This window comes from Oncorhynchus keta, chromosome 12 (assembly GCF_023373465.1).
Source record: "Oncorhynchus keta strain PuntledgeMale-10-30-2019 chromosome 12, Oket_V2, whole genome shotgun sequence".
In the NCBI taxonomy this organism is placed as follows: Eukaryota; Metazoa; Chordata; class Actinopteri; order Salmoniformes; family Salmonidae; genus Oncorhynchus; species Oncorhynchus keta.
In genome coordinates, this window is record NC_068432.1 from 18,902,066 (window position 1) to 18,918,945 (window position 16,880).

Genomic DNA, 16,880 nt, shown 5'->3' on the forward strand with positions numbered 1-16,880 from the left:
AGAGTCGTGAAGAGGGCACAACAAAGCCTATTCCCCCACAAGAGACTGAAAAGATTTGTCATGGGTCCTCAGATCCTCAAAATTCTATAGCTGCACCATCGAGCGCATCCTGACTGGTTGAATCACTGCCTGGTATGGCAACAGGTCGGACTTTGACCGCAAGGCACTACAGAGGGTAGTGCGTAAGGCCCAGTACATCACTGGAGCCAAGCTTCCTGCCATCCTGGACCTCTATACCAGGCGGTGTCAGAAGAAGGCCCAAAAAACTATCAAAGACTCCAGCCACCCTAGTCATAAAATGTTCTCTCTGCTACCATATGGCAAGCGGTACCGGAACGCCAAGTCTAGGTCCAAAAGACTTCTTAACAGCTTCTACCCCCAAGCCATAAGACTCCTGAACAGCTAATCAAATGGCTACCCAGACTTTTGCACCCGCCCACTGTTTTAAGCTGCTGCTACTCTCTGCATAGTCACTTTACCTCTACCTACATGTACATATTACCTCTATTACCTCGACTAACTGGTGCCCCCGCACATTGACTCTGTAGCGGAACACCCTGTATATAGCCTCGCAATTGTTAGTTTACTGCTGCTCTCTAATTATTTGTTACTTTTATTTAAATTATCTATTTTTTACTAAACACTTATTTTTCTTAAACTGCATTGTTGGTTAAGGGCTTGTAAATAAGCATTTCACTGTAAGGTTGTATTCAGCGCATGTAACAAATAAAATTGGATTTGAGATGACCTTTGCTGACGAAACAACTTGTGTTAAAGATCTGTCACAAACTACATGCATACCATTTCAGTCCTGGCCAACCAAGCTGTTGAGGTAGTCTATATGACGTACATAACGCTGAGAGGAGAGGTCATCGTCATAGAAAATAATCTAACCTGCCTGAAAGGCTATAATAATATCTCATCAGTGTACTGTATGTACATACATAAGGACAAATCTGACATGAAGGCCACTTTGGGAAACAAAAACATCTTCCAAGTTTTGATTTTGGGATGAACTATAATACAAGTATTATTACAGTGCACCAACAGTGAATAACACTACACACTCAGTCACTCACGTCTAAATATGCACTGTTGCTGTTCTGTCTCCTCTGGTCTGACGCCACACCTCCCTCTTCTCCCCCTCCGTCTCAACCTTGGGTGCAAACACACAGCATCATAACACAGTAAATGACTGGGAATGTATGAATTCTGCTACCAAGTAAGTGACCCTTACTTGAGCTTGGGGTAAAACATTTTGACTTCAGCAGGTGCGGGTCACTGGCCTGTAGGGCTCCTTGCCTTTGTTGAAGTCTGGTTTGATGGTAAACACTCCATTTCCATCTGCTCTTATCGTGCAGACAAGCATTCCTTCTCCTTTTGGCCAAGTCTGAGAAATACAATAATAAAATGCCACTTTTCAATGCCTGAATTGGAATCTACTTCAAAGTTATTACATACAAAGCAGGGTAATAAGTGTATAGGCTACATAGTGGTTTTCCCCCTTGTGCTACTCACTTGCCCGTTGGTCCCAGGTTCCCCATGATGTGCATGGTCTGTACAGGTGTGTTGACCATGTGGCTGGTCTTCACAAAGTCCTCCGAGGGGTCCCAGGTAATCAGCCTGGACTTGGGGATGGTGCGGTCACTGCAGACCAACAGAATACCACAAACACATTTTCCATACAAGGGTATGGTGTAATGTGAACATAGCGGTACGCTGTCTTCAAAGCAGCACGATGCATCAATGCTCAATGCAATCACTTTAATAATAATTCACTTTGGTGAGTAACAGGGACCTACACTGGGCGTCTGTCCTGTCGTCTGTGTCTGACATTGGCCATTCTATGTGCCAGTAAGGAAGGATTGGACTTGACCTGCGTCACCATACTCTGGGAATGCTGTAGTGAGTACATCAAAAACAGCTTTAAAACAATAACATTTCTTTTGGACAGAAAATAGGTAAATGCTTTGTTTTGAATAATGAAATTGTCACGTCTGCTCCAGCTCCCTCTCTCTGGCGCTCGAGGTCGCCAGGCTGCTCATCATTACGCACACCTGTCCCCATTTTTACGCGCACCAGCGCTTCATCGGACTCACCTGGACTCCATCACGTCATTGATTACCTCCCTATATCGGTCACTTCCTCAGTTTCATTCCCATGTCTGCATCGATGTTGTTTTGTTTCTCTTGTCCAGACTCTGTTCAACTCTAGTTTCATGTCTATTTATTAATAAATCCTCCCCCTATACTTGCTTCCTGTCACCCAGCGTCTTTGGTTACAGAACAGTTACAGATATGGAGATTCTGTTGAAAACCACCCCTTCCCAATTGGTGTAGCAGTCAGAATCGGTGTAGGTGAAAATCCTGCAGTTCCATCTGCCCCTGGTCCGCTCCTGAGCCATGATCTCTGTGTGGTATTGTCTCTCCAGCGGAGTCTGGCATACTGACTCACTCTGGAACAAACCCACTTCATATTGTGCACACACACACCTTACTATGCAACATCAAACTATCCTAAACAGTAAATTCTTATTTGTTATAAGGACACTGACTGAACAGCTTCTCCTGCCAGCCTACCACTAACTACTCATCATTTCTGGCTGAAACAAAACCAAGATGTTGTGGTCCATATCTAGTCACCACGAAAATGACATCTACTCAACAAAGAAGCATCTGACATCTTTCTGTTTCAAAACACCTAACATCATCTTCCTGTTTCAAAACAGTGTTAACACCTGATTGAGCCTGTGAGTTGAGGGTGTCCAGCTCAATGCCTCCCCTCTCCTGTTGAGTCAAAACCTCCTGCTGAAGGTGTTGGGAGAGGGCTGCTGTGGAGGTGACTCTCTGAATACGGATCCTGTAAACACCATTGTAAATATAAACAAAGTAAACGGGATTCTAGCTAGCTAAATGCCATTTTTCATGGCAAACTCAGGGATCAGGTCAAGCAATATACTGGGTGTTTATCATCATCTGCTTTGAGAGCTAACGTTAGCTAACGACAGTGTCTTGCTTGTATGGCAATGCAAGGACTAAAAGCCACACAACGGCCAACTGCAACTTACTTAATTCTAAGGTTTTTGACAGCATCCCGGGAACGATAGGCAGCCTCTCCGGTGTCGGTGCTCCAGCCGTCTGCCATGTTGTAACATTGGGAACTTTATTGATGGCTAGCTAACTAGCTAGGTTAGCAACATACACTCACACGCGCGCTATGTATACAGCAGCAGGCAATTCTGCCAATTTTGTAGCTCGTACTTTTCGCAAGCGTCTGCTCGTTGCATGGTAACAACCTTCTGCCAGCCTGGTTGGGTTTCTGGCGAGCAATACAACTATTTATTGGTTCACTACCGCCACCTACCGTGGGATACAGTCCAGAGCAGCAGAATAAATCCCCCCCACTGATAGCAGGTAAGATAATATCAGTATTATAATATTCCCTTGATGTAAAAGTTTAAGAACCCCTGATGTAATTCATTAAGACAAAAATCTGTCTGACACAAATAACTGCAATTTAAAAAGCTTTATTGGAAATGCACGTTTCAAACAGCACAATTCAAGTACAGATGAGTGTAGCTAAATCAGATACATGCTAATTTAGTTTAAATGTGATGTATTCCTCCAGTCCCAGTTAATTTCTACTCTTTTGACATGCTTCAGACCAGATGCATGCTTCACTTCAGTGTACAATGGTCCTACATTTGCATATCACAGTGTTTGAAGCTTTTACGTTCTGCATCTCTCTGCTGTCTTTCATCTGAAGCCATATCCTCCAAGGTCTAAACAGGTGTAGATTTCCATCTCTGTGTGGGAGACCAGATATTGCAAGGAGACCAGTAAGGGGCCCTCAACTCTTCACTTTGGCCAAAGGAGACCTAAGACCCCAATACCAGTGACACTGCCCTGAGGTTGGTGATGTCCTTTGGATGAGACTGTTGAGACAGAGGTCTTATCTCTCTGTGGTTACTAAAGATGTCATGGCACTTATGACATGAGTAGAGGTGTTGACCCTGCTTCTCCTGGCTATATTTCCAACCCTAAGCATGTAAATCCAACTCATTATCATAGGCTGTATGGGGATCAATATCATTTAAAAAAAAATAATGCTGCATGTCTCAAAATATAAGAATGAGACCAATATATGTATTTTGCTAATCATAGTTCCCATCTCTGAAATTATGTTTGTGTGTGTTGTAGGAATAACCAATACTCAAAAGCTGTGTGTGTGTGTGTGTGTGTGTGTGTGTGTGTGTGTGTGTGTGTGTGTGTGTGTGTGTGTGTGTGTGTGTGTGTGTGTGTGTGTGTGTGTGTGTGTGTGTGTGTGGTAGAAGTAATAGTTGGCCATTATTTCTTTGAACATCTCAGTTTGGGCAGCAGCCACTCAAGAAACCTGTCAATCAAAAACCACAGGAGAATAAATAGTATTATAAACTGGGTGGTTCGATCCCTGAATGCTGATTGGCTGAAAGCGACACCATTCTATATACTTTCGGCCCGTCATTGGACACTGTGCTATCAAACCTCCAAACGAGCTTCAATGCCATACAGCACTCCTTCCGTGGCCTCCAACTGCTCTTAAACACGAGTAAAACCAAATGCATGCTTTTCAACCGATCGCTGCCTGCACCCGCATGCCCGACTAGCATCACCACCCTGGATGGTTCCAACCTTGAATATGTGGACATCTATAAGTACCTAGGTGTCTGGCTAGACTGCAAACTCTCCTTCCAGACTCACATCAAACATCTCCAATCAAAAATCAAATCCAGAGTCGGCTTTCTATTCCGCAACAAAGCCTCCTTCACTCACGCTGCCAAGCTTACCCTAGTAAAACTGACTATCCTACCGATCCTCGACTTCGGCGATGTCATCTACAAAATGGCTTCCAACACTCTACTCAGCAAACTGGATGCAGTCTATCACAGTGCCATCCGTTTTGTCACTAAAGCACCTTATACCACCCACCACTGCGACTTGTATGCTCTAGTCGGCTGGCCCTCACTACATATTCGTCGCCAGACCCACTGGCTCCAGGTCATCTACAAGTCCATGCTAGGTAAAGCTCCGCCTTATCTCAGTTCACTGGTCACGATGGCAACACCCATCCGTAGCACGCGCTCCAGCAGGTGTATCTCACTGATCATTCCTAAAGCCAACACCTCATTTGGCCGCCTCTCGTTCCAGTACTCTGCTGCCTGTGACTGGAACGAATTGCAAAAATCGCTGAAGTTGGAGACTTTTATCTCCCTCTCCAACTTCAAACATCAGCTATCCGAGCAGCTAACCGATCGCTGCAGCTGTACATAGTCTATAGGTAAATAGCTCACCCTTTTTCACCTACCTCATTCCCATACTGTTTTTATACTGTTTTTATTTATTTACTTTTCTGCTCTTTTGCACACCAATATCTCTACCTGTACATGCCCATCTGATCATTTATCACTCCAGTGTTAATCTGCAAAATTGTATTATTCGCCTACCTCCTCATGCCTTTTGCACACATTGTATATAGACTGCCCATTTTTTCTACTGTGTTATTGACTTGCTAATTGTTTACTCCATGTGTAACTCTGTGTTGTCTGTTCACACTGCTATGCTTTATCTTGGCCAGGTCGCAGTTGCAAATGAGAACTTGTTCTCAACTAGCCTACCTGGTTAAATAAAGGTGAAATAAAAAAATAAAAAAAAATAAAAAATAAAACTTTAAGAGATAGAGTTATGTGTGTTTCCTGTCCTTCATGAGCACCAAATTAAACACACTCCTCATGACTGTCCCTTAAGTGTCCACGGACCATTCCCACACTCTCAAAAATATAAATATTTTTCTAATTCTCCCATTTTGGGGATCAGGAGTTTGTTTTATTTACATTTGCTTCTACTTACACTTGTATGTTGACTTCTCCATATTAATGTTGGTGCGCATCACCATCGCAAATTTAATTATGGGGCTAATTGTACATTCACAAACTCGAATTTACAATTGTAAGTGAAACTCGGCAAAAACAGAGGTGATTATGAAATTAAATATTTCGTCAGAACATGTATTATGCTGTGAAGATCCCCACAATGTGTTTTATCTTGTAAATTAACTCATTTCAAATGTAAGGCATTGAAAGCATTCTATATTGGCAGTCTGTAAATGTATTTACAAAATTCAACATGGCTGTCTATTCAGATACCTTAGGAAGGTTGTGTAAATACAGAGAGAAGAGTAAGATTAGAGTAAAATATACATACTTGTAGCACATTCATATTGTACCATGTATTGATAAATTCGTACATTTCAATTGCAGTAACTATTTAGTAATTGAGCCTTGTTCTTCATCAGTTCATTAAATAATAGGTCTTAGATTAAGTGGTGTTCAAATGTAAAAGTGTCCAGGTGTTTATTTTCTCACGCTCTCTGACTTTAAGGCTTAGTGCCAACTAGTTATGTTTAAATGGACACTACCACAGCATATAGGCAATGCAATATGTGTTGGTTGTATGTCCACTTTCAGTACAACAAGAATACGTCTATTAACTCTCATTTATATGTGTTCTGATAATCACTACCTCTGGTGTGTAGTATACAAAACATTAGGAACACCTCCCCAATATCAAGAACAGCCTCAATTCATCAGGTATGGACTCTACGAGGTGTTGAAAGCGTTCCACAGAGATGCTTGTGGTCCTTCTGTAGCTCAGTTGGTAGAGCATGGCGCTTGTAACGCCAGGGTAGTGGGTTCGATCCCCGGGACCACCCATACGTAGAATGTATGCACACATGACTGTAAGTTGCTTTGGATAAAAGCGTCCGCTAAATGGCATATATTATGCTGGCCCATGTTGTCTCCAATGCTTCCCACAGTAGTCAAGTTGTCTGGCTGTCCTTTGGGTGATGGACCATTCTTGATACACACGGGAAACTGTTGAGCGTTAAAAACCCAGTAGCGTTGCAGTTCTTGACACAATGAACCCAATGCACCTGGCACCTACTACTATGCCACTCAGTAAGTATTTTATCTAGGTGTCTTTCTATGCTGATGGTTGGTGGTCCGATACAAAATATTTACTTCAACTTGAGGTTCTGCTGAACATTAACTGTATGAAATGGATGATATAAGGGTGATGTTCAGCAGTTTCTTTTAATAGAGAAACCCCTAAACTATTGTAGTGATACGGCAGGGTTCATGTTTTCATTTGTGTGCCTTCGAACTTTTTCTCTTCCATTACTGATATTGAATAACGTGTTCCATCATGACCTGTTACATTACTTTTACCACTTGATCCAGTTGTTTATGTAAAATAGCTATTTGTATATAAACAGTGTAACTGGAAAACATGCATTAGTAAAGAAATAATAATCATTGCTTCGCTGTACTTAGCCTAGGTAGTAATTTATGGCTTCCCTTTACTGTGCACAACGACAAATTAATTATAAAAATGTTTTGGTACTTTTATACATTTTTCGTGATATCCAATTGGTAGTTACAGTCTTGTCCCTTCGCTGCAACTCCCCTACGGACTTGGAAAAGCCAATGGTCGAGAGCCATGCGACCTCCGAAACACAACCCTGCCAAGCCACACTGCTTCGTCACACAGAAGCCAGCCGCACCAATGTGTTGGGAGGAAACTGGCGACTGCAGAGTGCATCAGTTATTTGGAGTAAGGATACAGATCCTGCCCTGTGATGATGACGTTGCAGAGTAAGACAGTGTGTGGGACCAAAACTGTTATGAGCAGAAACAGCCAGGGCAGGGCTAACATGGGTACGCTGACCCCAAAAAAGGAAGCTCTTAACCATAAGTGAGTACACTGTGGCCATACCCATAAGGGACAGGGATACAGGAACTAACCTCTCCACTTGATTCTGGGCAGATGCACCAAACACTACCAGCCCCAGAATTATGTACAACACCACTGTGCTGATCGAGAGCAGCTGAAACATGAGGAGGAACCAAACAGTGCCCACACTCTTCTCAATCCCACCACAGAGGCGCACCAGAAGCTCGATGCTGAGGAGTATAATAATAATAATAATAATAATAATAATAGTAGTATCTGGGTCACTTTCTTGTGGTGGAAGGGGTATGTGATGAGCTTGTCACTCAGCCCCTCCTTGCTAACTTACCATGCCCATCGCCAAAAACTGTAGTTCCAAGACTGAAGGCATCCTTTGATAACCTGAGACATGTATTGACAATAAACAAAACAAATTACATGACAATAACAGGATCAATGCCACTCGTTAGCCTCAACTCAGGAGTAAAACTCTTGAACCTCTGAACCACAGTTGTGGAAAATTCTATTCAAAGATTAAGGCAGGGTTACTTACTGACTTTATTGTCCCCATGGGGAAATTTTGTTGCAGTGTCATGTACACGTTTGTGGTCCTTCTGTAGCTCAGTTGGTAGAGCATGGCGCTTGTAACGCCAGGGTAGTGGGTTCGATTCCCGGGACCACCCATACGTAGAATGTATGCACACATGACTGTAAGTCGCTTTGGATAAAAGCGTCTGCTAAATGGCATATATTATTATATTATTATTATAAAGTGGCGTTTAAATACAATACAACTTTCATAACAGTTACATACCAATAAAACATTTAAAAAATGACTAGCCTGCTGGCTTTACTGATTTGATAGGAACATCAGCCCGAGCTATTTAGGAGGGATATCACACCTGACACAAATTATTGTCTAGTTCTGTTTTTCTTGCTGAGGGGTGCCCTATACCTGTGCCCAGTGGGGAGTCGTTCAAAGTCCGGGTACAAGGGGTGGCTTGGGTCTAAAATGATTTTGTGAGAATTGCGGAGGGCCCTGACCTAAAAGATCTCATCCAGGCCTGTCTGTTTGACTCCAAGTACTTTGCTTGCTGTGGTGATAATCCTATATTTAACAATGTAATAAACATATTTAATACAAGCAGCTGCAGAGGAGAGCCACCTCTAATTTCATTACATTTACATTTAAGTAATTTAGCAGAAGCTCTTATCCAGAGCGACTTACAAATTTCACAGCAAGGATGAAATGGTTACATGTCCCTTATATAGTGAGAGGTGATAATACAATCATATTGTATTCACACAACAGTTTCTTCTATAAATCAATAGTTCCGGAACACAATGGCCTTGTGTTACGACGCAGACATACCAGTAGTCTATGAAACACATAACATCACAGTCCAACACAGAACATATCCCTTGAGAAGTTTACAACAGCTCACCCCAAATTTTTCCACCACATCTTTCAAAACTGATTTTTGAAGCTCAGTACATATGTCAAACTAATACCAGTGGATAATCAAGCACAATACAAAAATGTCCGTTACAACACCTGTCCTCCAATATTGCACAACACTTTAACTAAGACAGGGTAGATAGATTGCTAAACCAAAGCAAATGTAATGGATTTCCACATTTTTATTAACCACGTTCACAACCAAAGTTATTTGATGCGCAGATCATGAAGTACACTAAGGCAGTGCTGCATTTAAAGACACTGCCACCTGCTGGCTTGTGCCTGAAATGTGATGATCAGAGTTCTCAACAGTCCATTTGAGTTAGATAGAAAGTGAGATAGATATATTTGACAGTTTAGTAAAAAAAAAAAAAAAAGTTTAATAAAATAAAACGTGTCAGGGACAACGCAATAAAATCAACGAATTCCATTGTGGTCCCTTAGTGGTTGTTACTCAAAGTGCAAAATAATTTTTTGGGGGGCAAGGAATGGTTTCTTTCTATTGATATCCTGTTTGTTAGCCTATCTATGTAAAAAAAACATCCACCAACCATCACTCAGTCAGTAGGAAATATGTACATCACTTTCGTTATTCAGCTAGCTACAACCAGTGAGAAGACAATACCACTAGTTAGGCTCCAAACAAGCCTTTCTCTTGCGATGTATTATGCACAGTCATAAAGCTGTGACGTATTCTGACGTAACCAAGCATTAATTCCCTACATGCACTGTGTTTAGATTTGATTTCATCTGTATATCTTTCTTCACTCAGGTTGTTGCAGGTAACCTTTGGCCTTTGGTGCACAGCCTTCCCAACCTGTATACAGGGTACCACATACACCCAGAGCTCTGGAAATAATAATTGGAGTAAGGTCATCTTCTCCGATGAGTCCAATTTTCAGCTTTGCCCAACACCTGGTCGGTCACCTAATGGTTAGACGGAGACCTGGAAAGGCCTACAAGCCAGTGTCTCGCACCCACTGAAATTTGGTGGAGGATGGAATCGGGCAGATTTATCTTTGTGAAGGACGCATGAATCAAGCCACGTACAAGGTTGTCCTGGAAGAAAACTTGCTTCCTTCTGCTCTGACAATGTTCACCAACTCTGAGGATTGTTTTTTCCAGTAGGACAATGTTCCATGTGACACAGTCAAGTCAATCAAGGTGTGGATGGAGGACCACCAGATCAAGACCTTGTCATGGCCAGCCCAGTCTCCAGACTTGAACCCCATTAAACTTCTGGAATGTGATCAAGAGGAAGATGGATGGTCACAAGCCATCAAACAAAGCCAAGCTGCTTGAATTTTTGAGCCAGGATGGCATAAAGTCACCCAACACCAACGAAAAAGACTGGTGGCCAAGACGCATGAAAGCTGTGATTGAAAATCAGGGTTATTCCACCAAATAATGATTTCAGAACTCTTCCTAAGTTAAAATATTAGTATTATTAGAGGTCTGACAACACCGCATCTGTTTTTGTTATTTTGATCAGTTGTAATTTTCTGCAAATAAATGCTCTAAGTGACAATATTTTAATTTGGGAGAAATGTCAGTAGTTTATAGAATAAAACAAAAATGTTCATTTTACCCAAACACATACCTATAAATAGTAAACCCAGAGAAACGGATCATTTTACAGTGGTCTCTTAAGGTAATGTTATCCAAATCTGTGTATATACACACTCACACATATATATTATATATATATTGATGGAAATGTTTCCCCCAGAAAGCAATGGATCGTAATAATGAGAGAATCAAAAGAGCTTTAACACGCAGCCCTTATGTGGTAAATATACAATACATGTCTGTTTTGTCCTGTTTTTGTTATATTATCACCTTTTAAATTGAGTGATGTGTTGACGGATGAATCCAATGAGGGTAAACACCCCTGATTCTGTGATGTGGCCAACCGACAAGGTGTACAGAAGAACAAAACCTGCCTACTTGTACAACCATGTTAGATTTCCTACATATTCTACATTTCCTTGAGGGTCAATGCCAGTGTATTCTATGGCTGCCATGAGTACATGCCTTTCTCTGTCTCCTCAGTCTGGAAGGGTGACTCGGCTGATAGAGAGAAAATATCATGACGTGATCTCATCCTCCAGTTCTGATGACATTTCCATCTACTCCTTCACTGACTGTGAATCTGAGGTAAAAGAGTTGTACCCTACCGTCCATGTCTTTGTTGAATGACATCACTGTGAGGAGGATGGTCTCTGACATGTTGACTCTGATACACAGTGTGATGATGAGGATCATGAAAAGAGGACACCACCGCTGAAAGTTGAGGATGGAAAAGTGACAAAGTTTGAAGTGAGGGAAATGGACGAGGATGATGACCTGTCTGTCTCCTCCCCCAAACTTACACACGCACATTTTTTAGTAACTCTTTCACTGAATGTGGAGAATGGACTATGACCAGCTAGCTCTCTGACACACAGCTTGATGATGGCAATGACGCCTCTACTGAGGACAGTCCAGAGCATCCAAAGGAACCACAAGGACCATCGACTGGTAGGCATCTTTTAAATTTGTGTGTGTGTGTGTCACATCTCAGTGTATTGACCTTATATCTGTTGAGATTATTGTAGCCAAGCCAACATCCTTCTCTCTGCCTCTATGAGTGACCTGAAGAAGGTGTCACGCCAGATGGAGGTGGTCCCCACTGTCCGGCCCTGCAGGCAGCAGCTGGACAAGAAGACAGTGGATCAACACCAAAGAGGAGAGTCTGAGGAGGATCACAGAGAACCTGACCTCAATAGAACTCAAACTGGAGGAAGGTCAGAAGATGCACAATGATGGTCAGGACATTAATCAAGAGGCCGAAGAAGAATGAGGGATGCTGTAGTGGATGGATTGCAAAGTGGATGGGGAGGAGGAAGGATAGACTGAGGGACGAAGACGTGGCTAGGGAGGTCAAGAGGATGGGCGAGCTGGTGAGGGCACTGATCCAAGTGATGAAGAGAAACTGCAGTGAAGGTGATCTTAAGGCAGTAGACCTGGACAGTTGGATGAATGACTTGGAGGTTGAAAGTGGCATTCAAGAAATGCACAGGAGAGATGGCTGAAAATATAGACAGCATGGCAGAAATGCAGACCAGTATAGCCGATAACAGGCTCCTCAAGTCATAAAAAAATAAGAATGTCCAGAGCTTTGTAAGTAACTTGAGGGTAGGCAACAACATCTCCTCCCCGCTGATCCTCAACACGGGGGCCCCACAAGGGTGCGTTCTGAAATTCGGCTTGTCACCAAAAGCACTCACAAACTTCTACAGATGCACAATCGAGAGCATCCTGGCGGGCTGTATCACCGCCTGTTACGGCAACTGCTCCGCCCTCAACCGTAAGGCTCTCCAGAGGGTAGTGAGGACTGCACAACGCATCACCGGGGGCAAACTACCTGCCCTCCAGGACACCTACACCACCCGTTGTTACAGGAAGGCCATAAAGATCATCAAGGACATCAACCACCCGAACCACTGCCTGTTCACCCCGCTATCATCCAGAAGGCGAGGTCAGTACAGGTGCATCAAAGCTGGGACCGAGAGACTGAAAAACAGCTTCTATCTCAAGGCCATCAGACTGTTAAACAGCCACCACTAACAGTGAGTGGCTGCTGCCAACACACTGTCATTGACACTGGCCCAACTCCAGCCATTTTAATAATGGGAATTGATGGGAATTATGTAAATATATCACTAGCCACTTTAAACAATGCTACCTTATATAATGTTACTTACCCTACATTATTCATCTCATATGCATATGTATATACTGTACTCTACATCATCGACTGCATCCTTATGTAACACATGTATCACTAGCCACTTTAACTATGCCACTTTGTTTACTTTGTCTACACACTCATCTCATATGTATATACTGTACTCGATACCATCTACTGTATGCTGCTCTGTACCATCACTCATTCATATATCCTTATGTACATATTCCTTATCCCCTTACACTGTGTATAAGACAGTAGTTTTGGAATTGTTAGTTAGATTACTTGTTGGTTATCACTGCATTGTCGGAACTAGAAGCACAAGCATTTCGCTACACTCGCATTTAACATCTGCTAACCATGTGTATGTGACAAATAAAATTTGATTTGATTTGATTTGAACTCCTACTTATTGAGTGTAGTCAAGGTCCTAAACGATCTTATCAGCCATTGATAAGAAACATTACTGTGCAGCCATATTCATTGATCTGGCCAAGCATTTCAATCACCACATCCTCATCGGCAGACTCGACAACCTTGGTTTCTCAAATGATTGCCTCGCCTGGATCACCAACGACTTCTCTGATAGAGTTCAATGTGTCAAATCAGAGGGTCTGCTGTCCGGACCTCTGGCAGTCTCTATGGGGGTGTCACAGGGTTCAATTCTTGGACCGACTCTCTTCTCTTTATACATCAATGATGTCGCCCTTGCTGCTGGTGAGTCTCTGATCCATCTCTACGCAGACGACACCATTCTGTATATTTCTGGCCCTTCTTTGGACACTGTGTTAACAACCCTCCAGGCAAGCTTCAATGGCATACAACTCTCCTTCCGTGGCCTACAATTGCTCTTAAATACAAGTAAAACTAAATGCATGCTCTTCAACCGATTGCTGCCTGCACCTGCCCGCCTGTCCAACATCACTACTCTGGACGGCTCTGACTTAGAATAGGGGGACAACAACAAATACCTAGGTGTCTGGTTAGAATGTAAACTCTCCTTCCAGACCCACATCAAACATCTCCAATCCAAAGTTAAATCTAGAATTGGCTTCCTATTTCGCAACAAAGCATCCTTCACTCATGCTGCCAAACATACCCTTGTAAAACTGACCATCCTACCAATCCTCGACTTCGGCGATGTCATTTACAAAATAGCCTCCAATACCCTACCTAACAAATTGGATGCAGTGTTATCACAGTGCCATCCGTTTTGTCACCAAAGCCCCATATACTACCCACCATTGCGACCTGTACGCTCTTCTCGTTGACTGGCCCTCGCTTCATACTCGTCGCCAAACCCACTGGCTCTATGTCATCTACAAGACCCTGCTAGGTAAAATCCCCTTATCTCAGCTCGCTGGTCACCATAGCATCACCCACCTGTAGCACACGCTCCAGCAGGAAAATCTCTCTAGTCACCCCCAAAACCAATTCTTTCTTTGGCCGCCTCTCCTTCCAGTTCTCTGCTGCCAATGACTGGAACGAACTACACAAATCTCTGAAACTGGAAACGCATATCTCCCTCACTAGCTTTAAGCACCAACTGTCAGAGCAGCTCACAGATTACTGCACCTGTACATAGCCCAACTACAATTTAGCCCAAACAACTACCTCTTTCCCTACTGTATTTATTTTATTTATTTATTTTGCTCCTTTGCACCCCATTATTTGTATTTCTACTTTGCACATTCTTCCACTGCAAATCTACCATTCCAGTGTTTTACTTGCTATATTGTATTTACTTTGCCACCATGGCCTTTTTTTGCCTTTACCTCCCTTATCTCACCTCATTTGCTCACATCGTATATAGACTTGTTTATACTGTATTATTGACTGTATGTTTGTTTTACTCCATGTGTAACTCTGTGTCGTTGTACGTGTCAAACTGCTTTGCTTTATCTTGGCCAGGTCACAATTGTAAATGAGAACGTGTTCTCAACTTGCCTACCTGGTTAAATGAAGGTGAAATAAATCAAATAAAGACCATATTCAAATGAATGAAAACAAAAATAGAAAATGGTTTACCATCTCAAGAGATTAAATTTAAAAAATGACTACAATAAGTGCCTATTAATTAAAGGCTGACCATAACATTATATTTTTCTGTTAATTTTTTTATTTTAATCCCTTTATCTCCCCAATGTTCATGGTATCCAATTAGTAGTTACAGTCTTGTCTCATTGCTGCACACTCCCTACGGACTCGGGAGAGGCGAAGGTAGAGAGCCATGCGTCCTCCGAAACACGACCCTGCCAAGCTGCACTGCTTCCTGACACAATTCCCGCTTAACCCGGAAGCCAGCCACACCAATGTGTCGGAGGAAACACCGTACACCATTCACCTGTGTGAACTTCATCTTCGTGGCATGCTAGCCTTTGTCTGGCGACCGTGTCAGCATGCATGCGCCCGGCCCGCCACAGGAGTTGCTAGAGCGCAATGGGACAAGGACATCCCTGCCAGACAAACCTAACCAGGACGACGCTGGGACAATTGTGCGCCAACCCATGGGTCTCCTGAACTCGAACCAGGATCTATAGCGGCACAGCTAGCAAATGCGATGCAGTGCCTAAGAACATTGCGCCACTCGGGTGGCAGGGTTTCATATTAAATCATGCATAAATTCCTTGTGACAACGGGAATGGAAGCTTTTGAATTGGACGTTTCAGACAAAAAATGAAATTGCTAAAAAATGTCGAGCCTTTTTATCTATTGGTAACAGGGTTGACGTATTATGCTCGACACACTAAGTTTTCCACCACAAAACAGAACTAGCTCAACTAGCACCTGCATTTTGGAGCTATGTCTAAAAAGCTTTTTGTCTTTTACAACTCTCCCATTCACCTGTGTGAACTTCATCTTCGTGGCATGCTAGCCTTTTACTGGCTGCGGAGAGCCTTTTCTGTTTGCATTTTGTTGTGCACCAGGTTTTCATGTCTTTCCATGTTCTGTTTGTGAGAGCTGGCTCTGACCCATAACAGGCAATCCTCTTTGTCGGGAACCTTCTTTAGCACTTTACATTTTCCCAAATGCTTCCAAACTGATGCTTTCTCACAGCTGCTCTCAGTCTTGGGTTGAGAAGTCATTCTCCAAACCTAATCGCAAACAAAGAAAAGATTAAACCACATGACGGTCCAACACAATAGGGGAGGGGGGCATAGGGAAGGTATAGGAGAGGAGATAAAAAGAAAAGACTTCCTCCATGTCAGGTAAGCAGTCTCGAAGTGTACCCTCACCAACTTACCGGACTGAGTGAGTTCTGAACATCCCTCGCTGTCCTCTGTTCCTGCGTCCAAGTCTTCTTGGGCCTCTTTCTGGTGTCTGTCTTGACTCTTTAGTACGTTTTCTCAGTTCTTTCCCAGGCTTGCCTGAAAAACACAAAAGGATGGAACATACATAAGAATAACAAATCCCCATATTAGCAAGCAACGACATTACATTTTTGCTCAGCCTGGTAAGTTTGATGGTAGACTGCGGATGTTCCCTTGCTTACGAAAGCAGCCGGTGTCTACTGTGACAGAATTACCAGGCTGAGTGAGTTCTGAACACCTGTCACTTGAGCTTCCGCTGTCAGGTTCATACTCACTGATGCAGCCGGTGTCACTCAGCTGGTGTTTTGTATCATATTTGTACAACAGCTGATGAAACTATGAAAAAATGTTATCAGTGTAACTTCCTGATAGTTGCTGATTGAAAATACAATCTACATAAGACATTCTAAATCAGCAGGTTTTGTATTGGTGGAGTTTTGGCTTGCTTGGTGACATCACCAGGTGGTCTAAGTTAACCAATTACAAAGAGTTTGAAATCTCTCTGCCAATAACAGCTCATTTTGAGACTACATTTCCCTCCCATTAGTGGATTGATCCATGTTTAACCATGTTTTGAGACCATCCGGATATCCATATTGAATAGTGAAATATTC

The 16,880-nt window shown here is 42.7% G+C and overlaps 1 protein-coding gene across 9 annotated transcripts in view; it reads right to left on the reverse strand.

The window, feature by feature from the left end:
• LOC118391065 (uncharacterized) overlaps positions 1-3,289 on the reverse strand; it is an 81,998-nt gene extending 78,709 nt beyond the window's left edge. For 7 of the 9 annotated variants that reach the window (XR_008060793.1, XM_052457781.1, XM_052457785.1 and 4 more), the window contains exons 1-6: positions 3,068-3,289; positions 2,738-2,859; positions 1,803-1,900; positions 1,519-1,647; positions 1,238-1,390; positions 1,080-1,156 (exon numbers count right to left, since the gene is read on the reverse strand). Coding sequence is in view for 6 of the 9 variants with exons in the window: in XM_052457781.1 (XP_052313741.1) it covers positions 1,080-1,156; positions 1,238-1,257 (97 nt within the window). In the remaining 3 variants the exon portion in view is untranslated. The remainder of the gene's footprint in view (positions 1-1,079; positions 1,157-1,237; positions 1,391-1,518; positions 1,648-1,802; positions 1,901-2,737; positions 2,860-3,067) is intronic. The other 2 variants (XR_008060794.1, XR_008060792.1) reach the window with 2 other exon arrangements.
• Between the last annotated feature and the right edge of the window lie 13,591 nt (positions 3,290-16,880).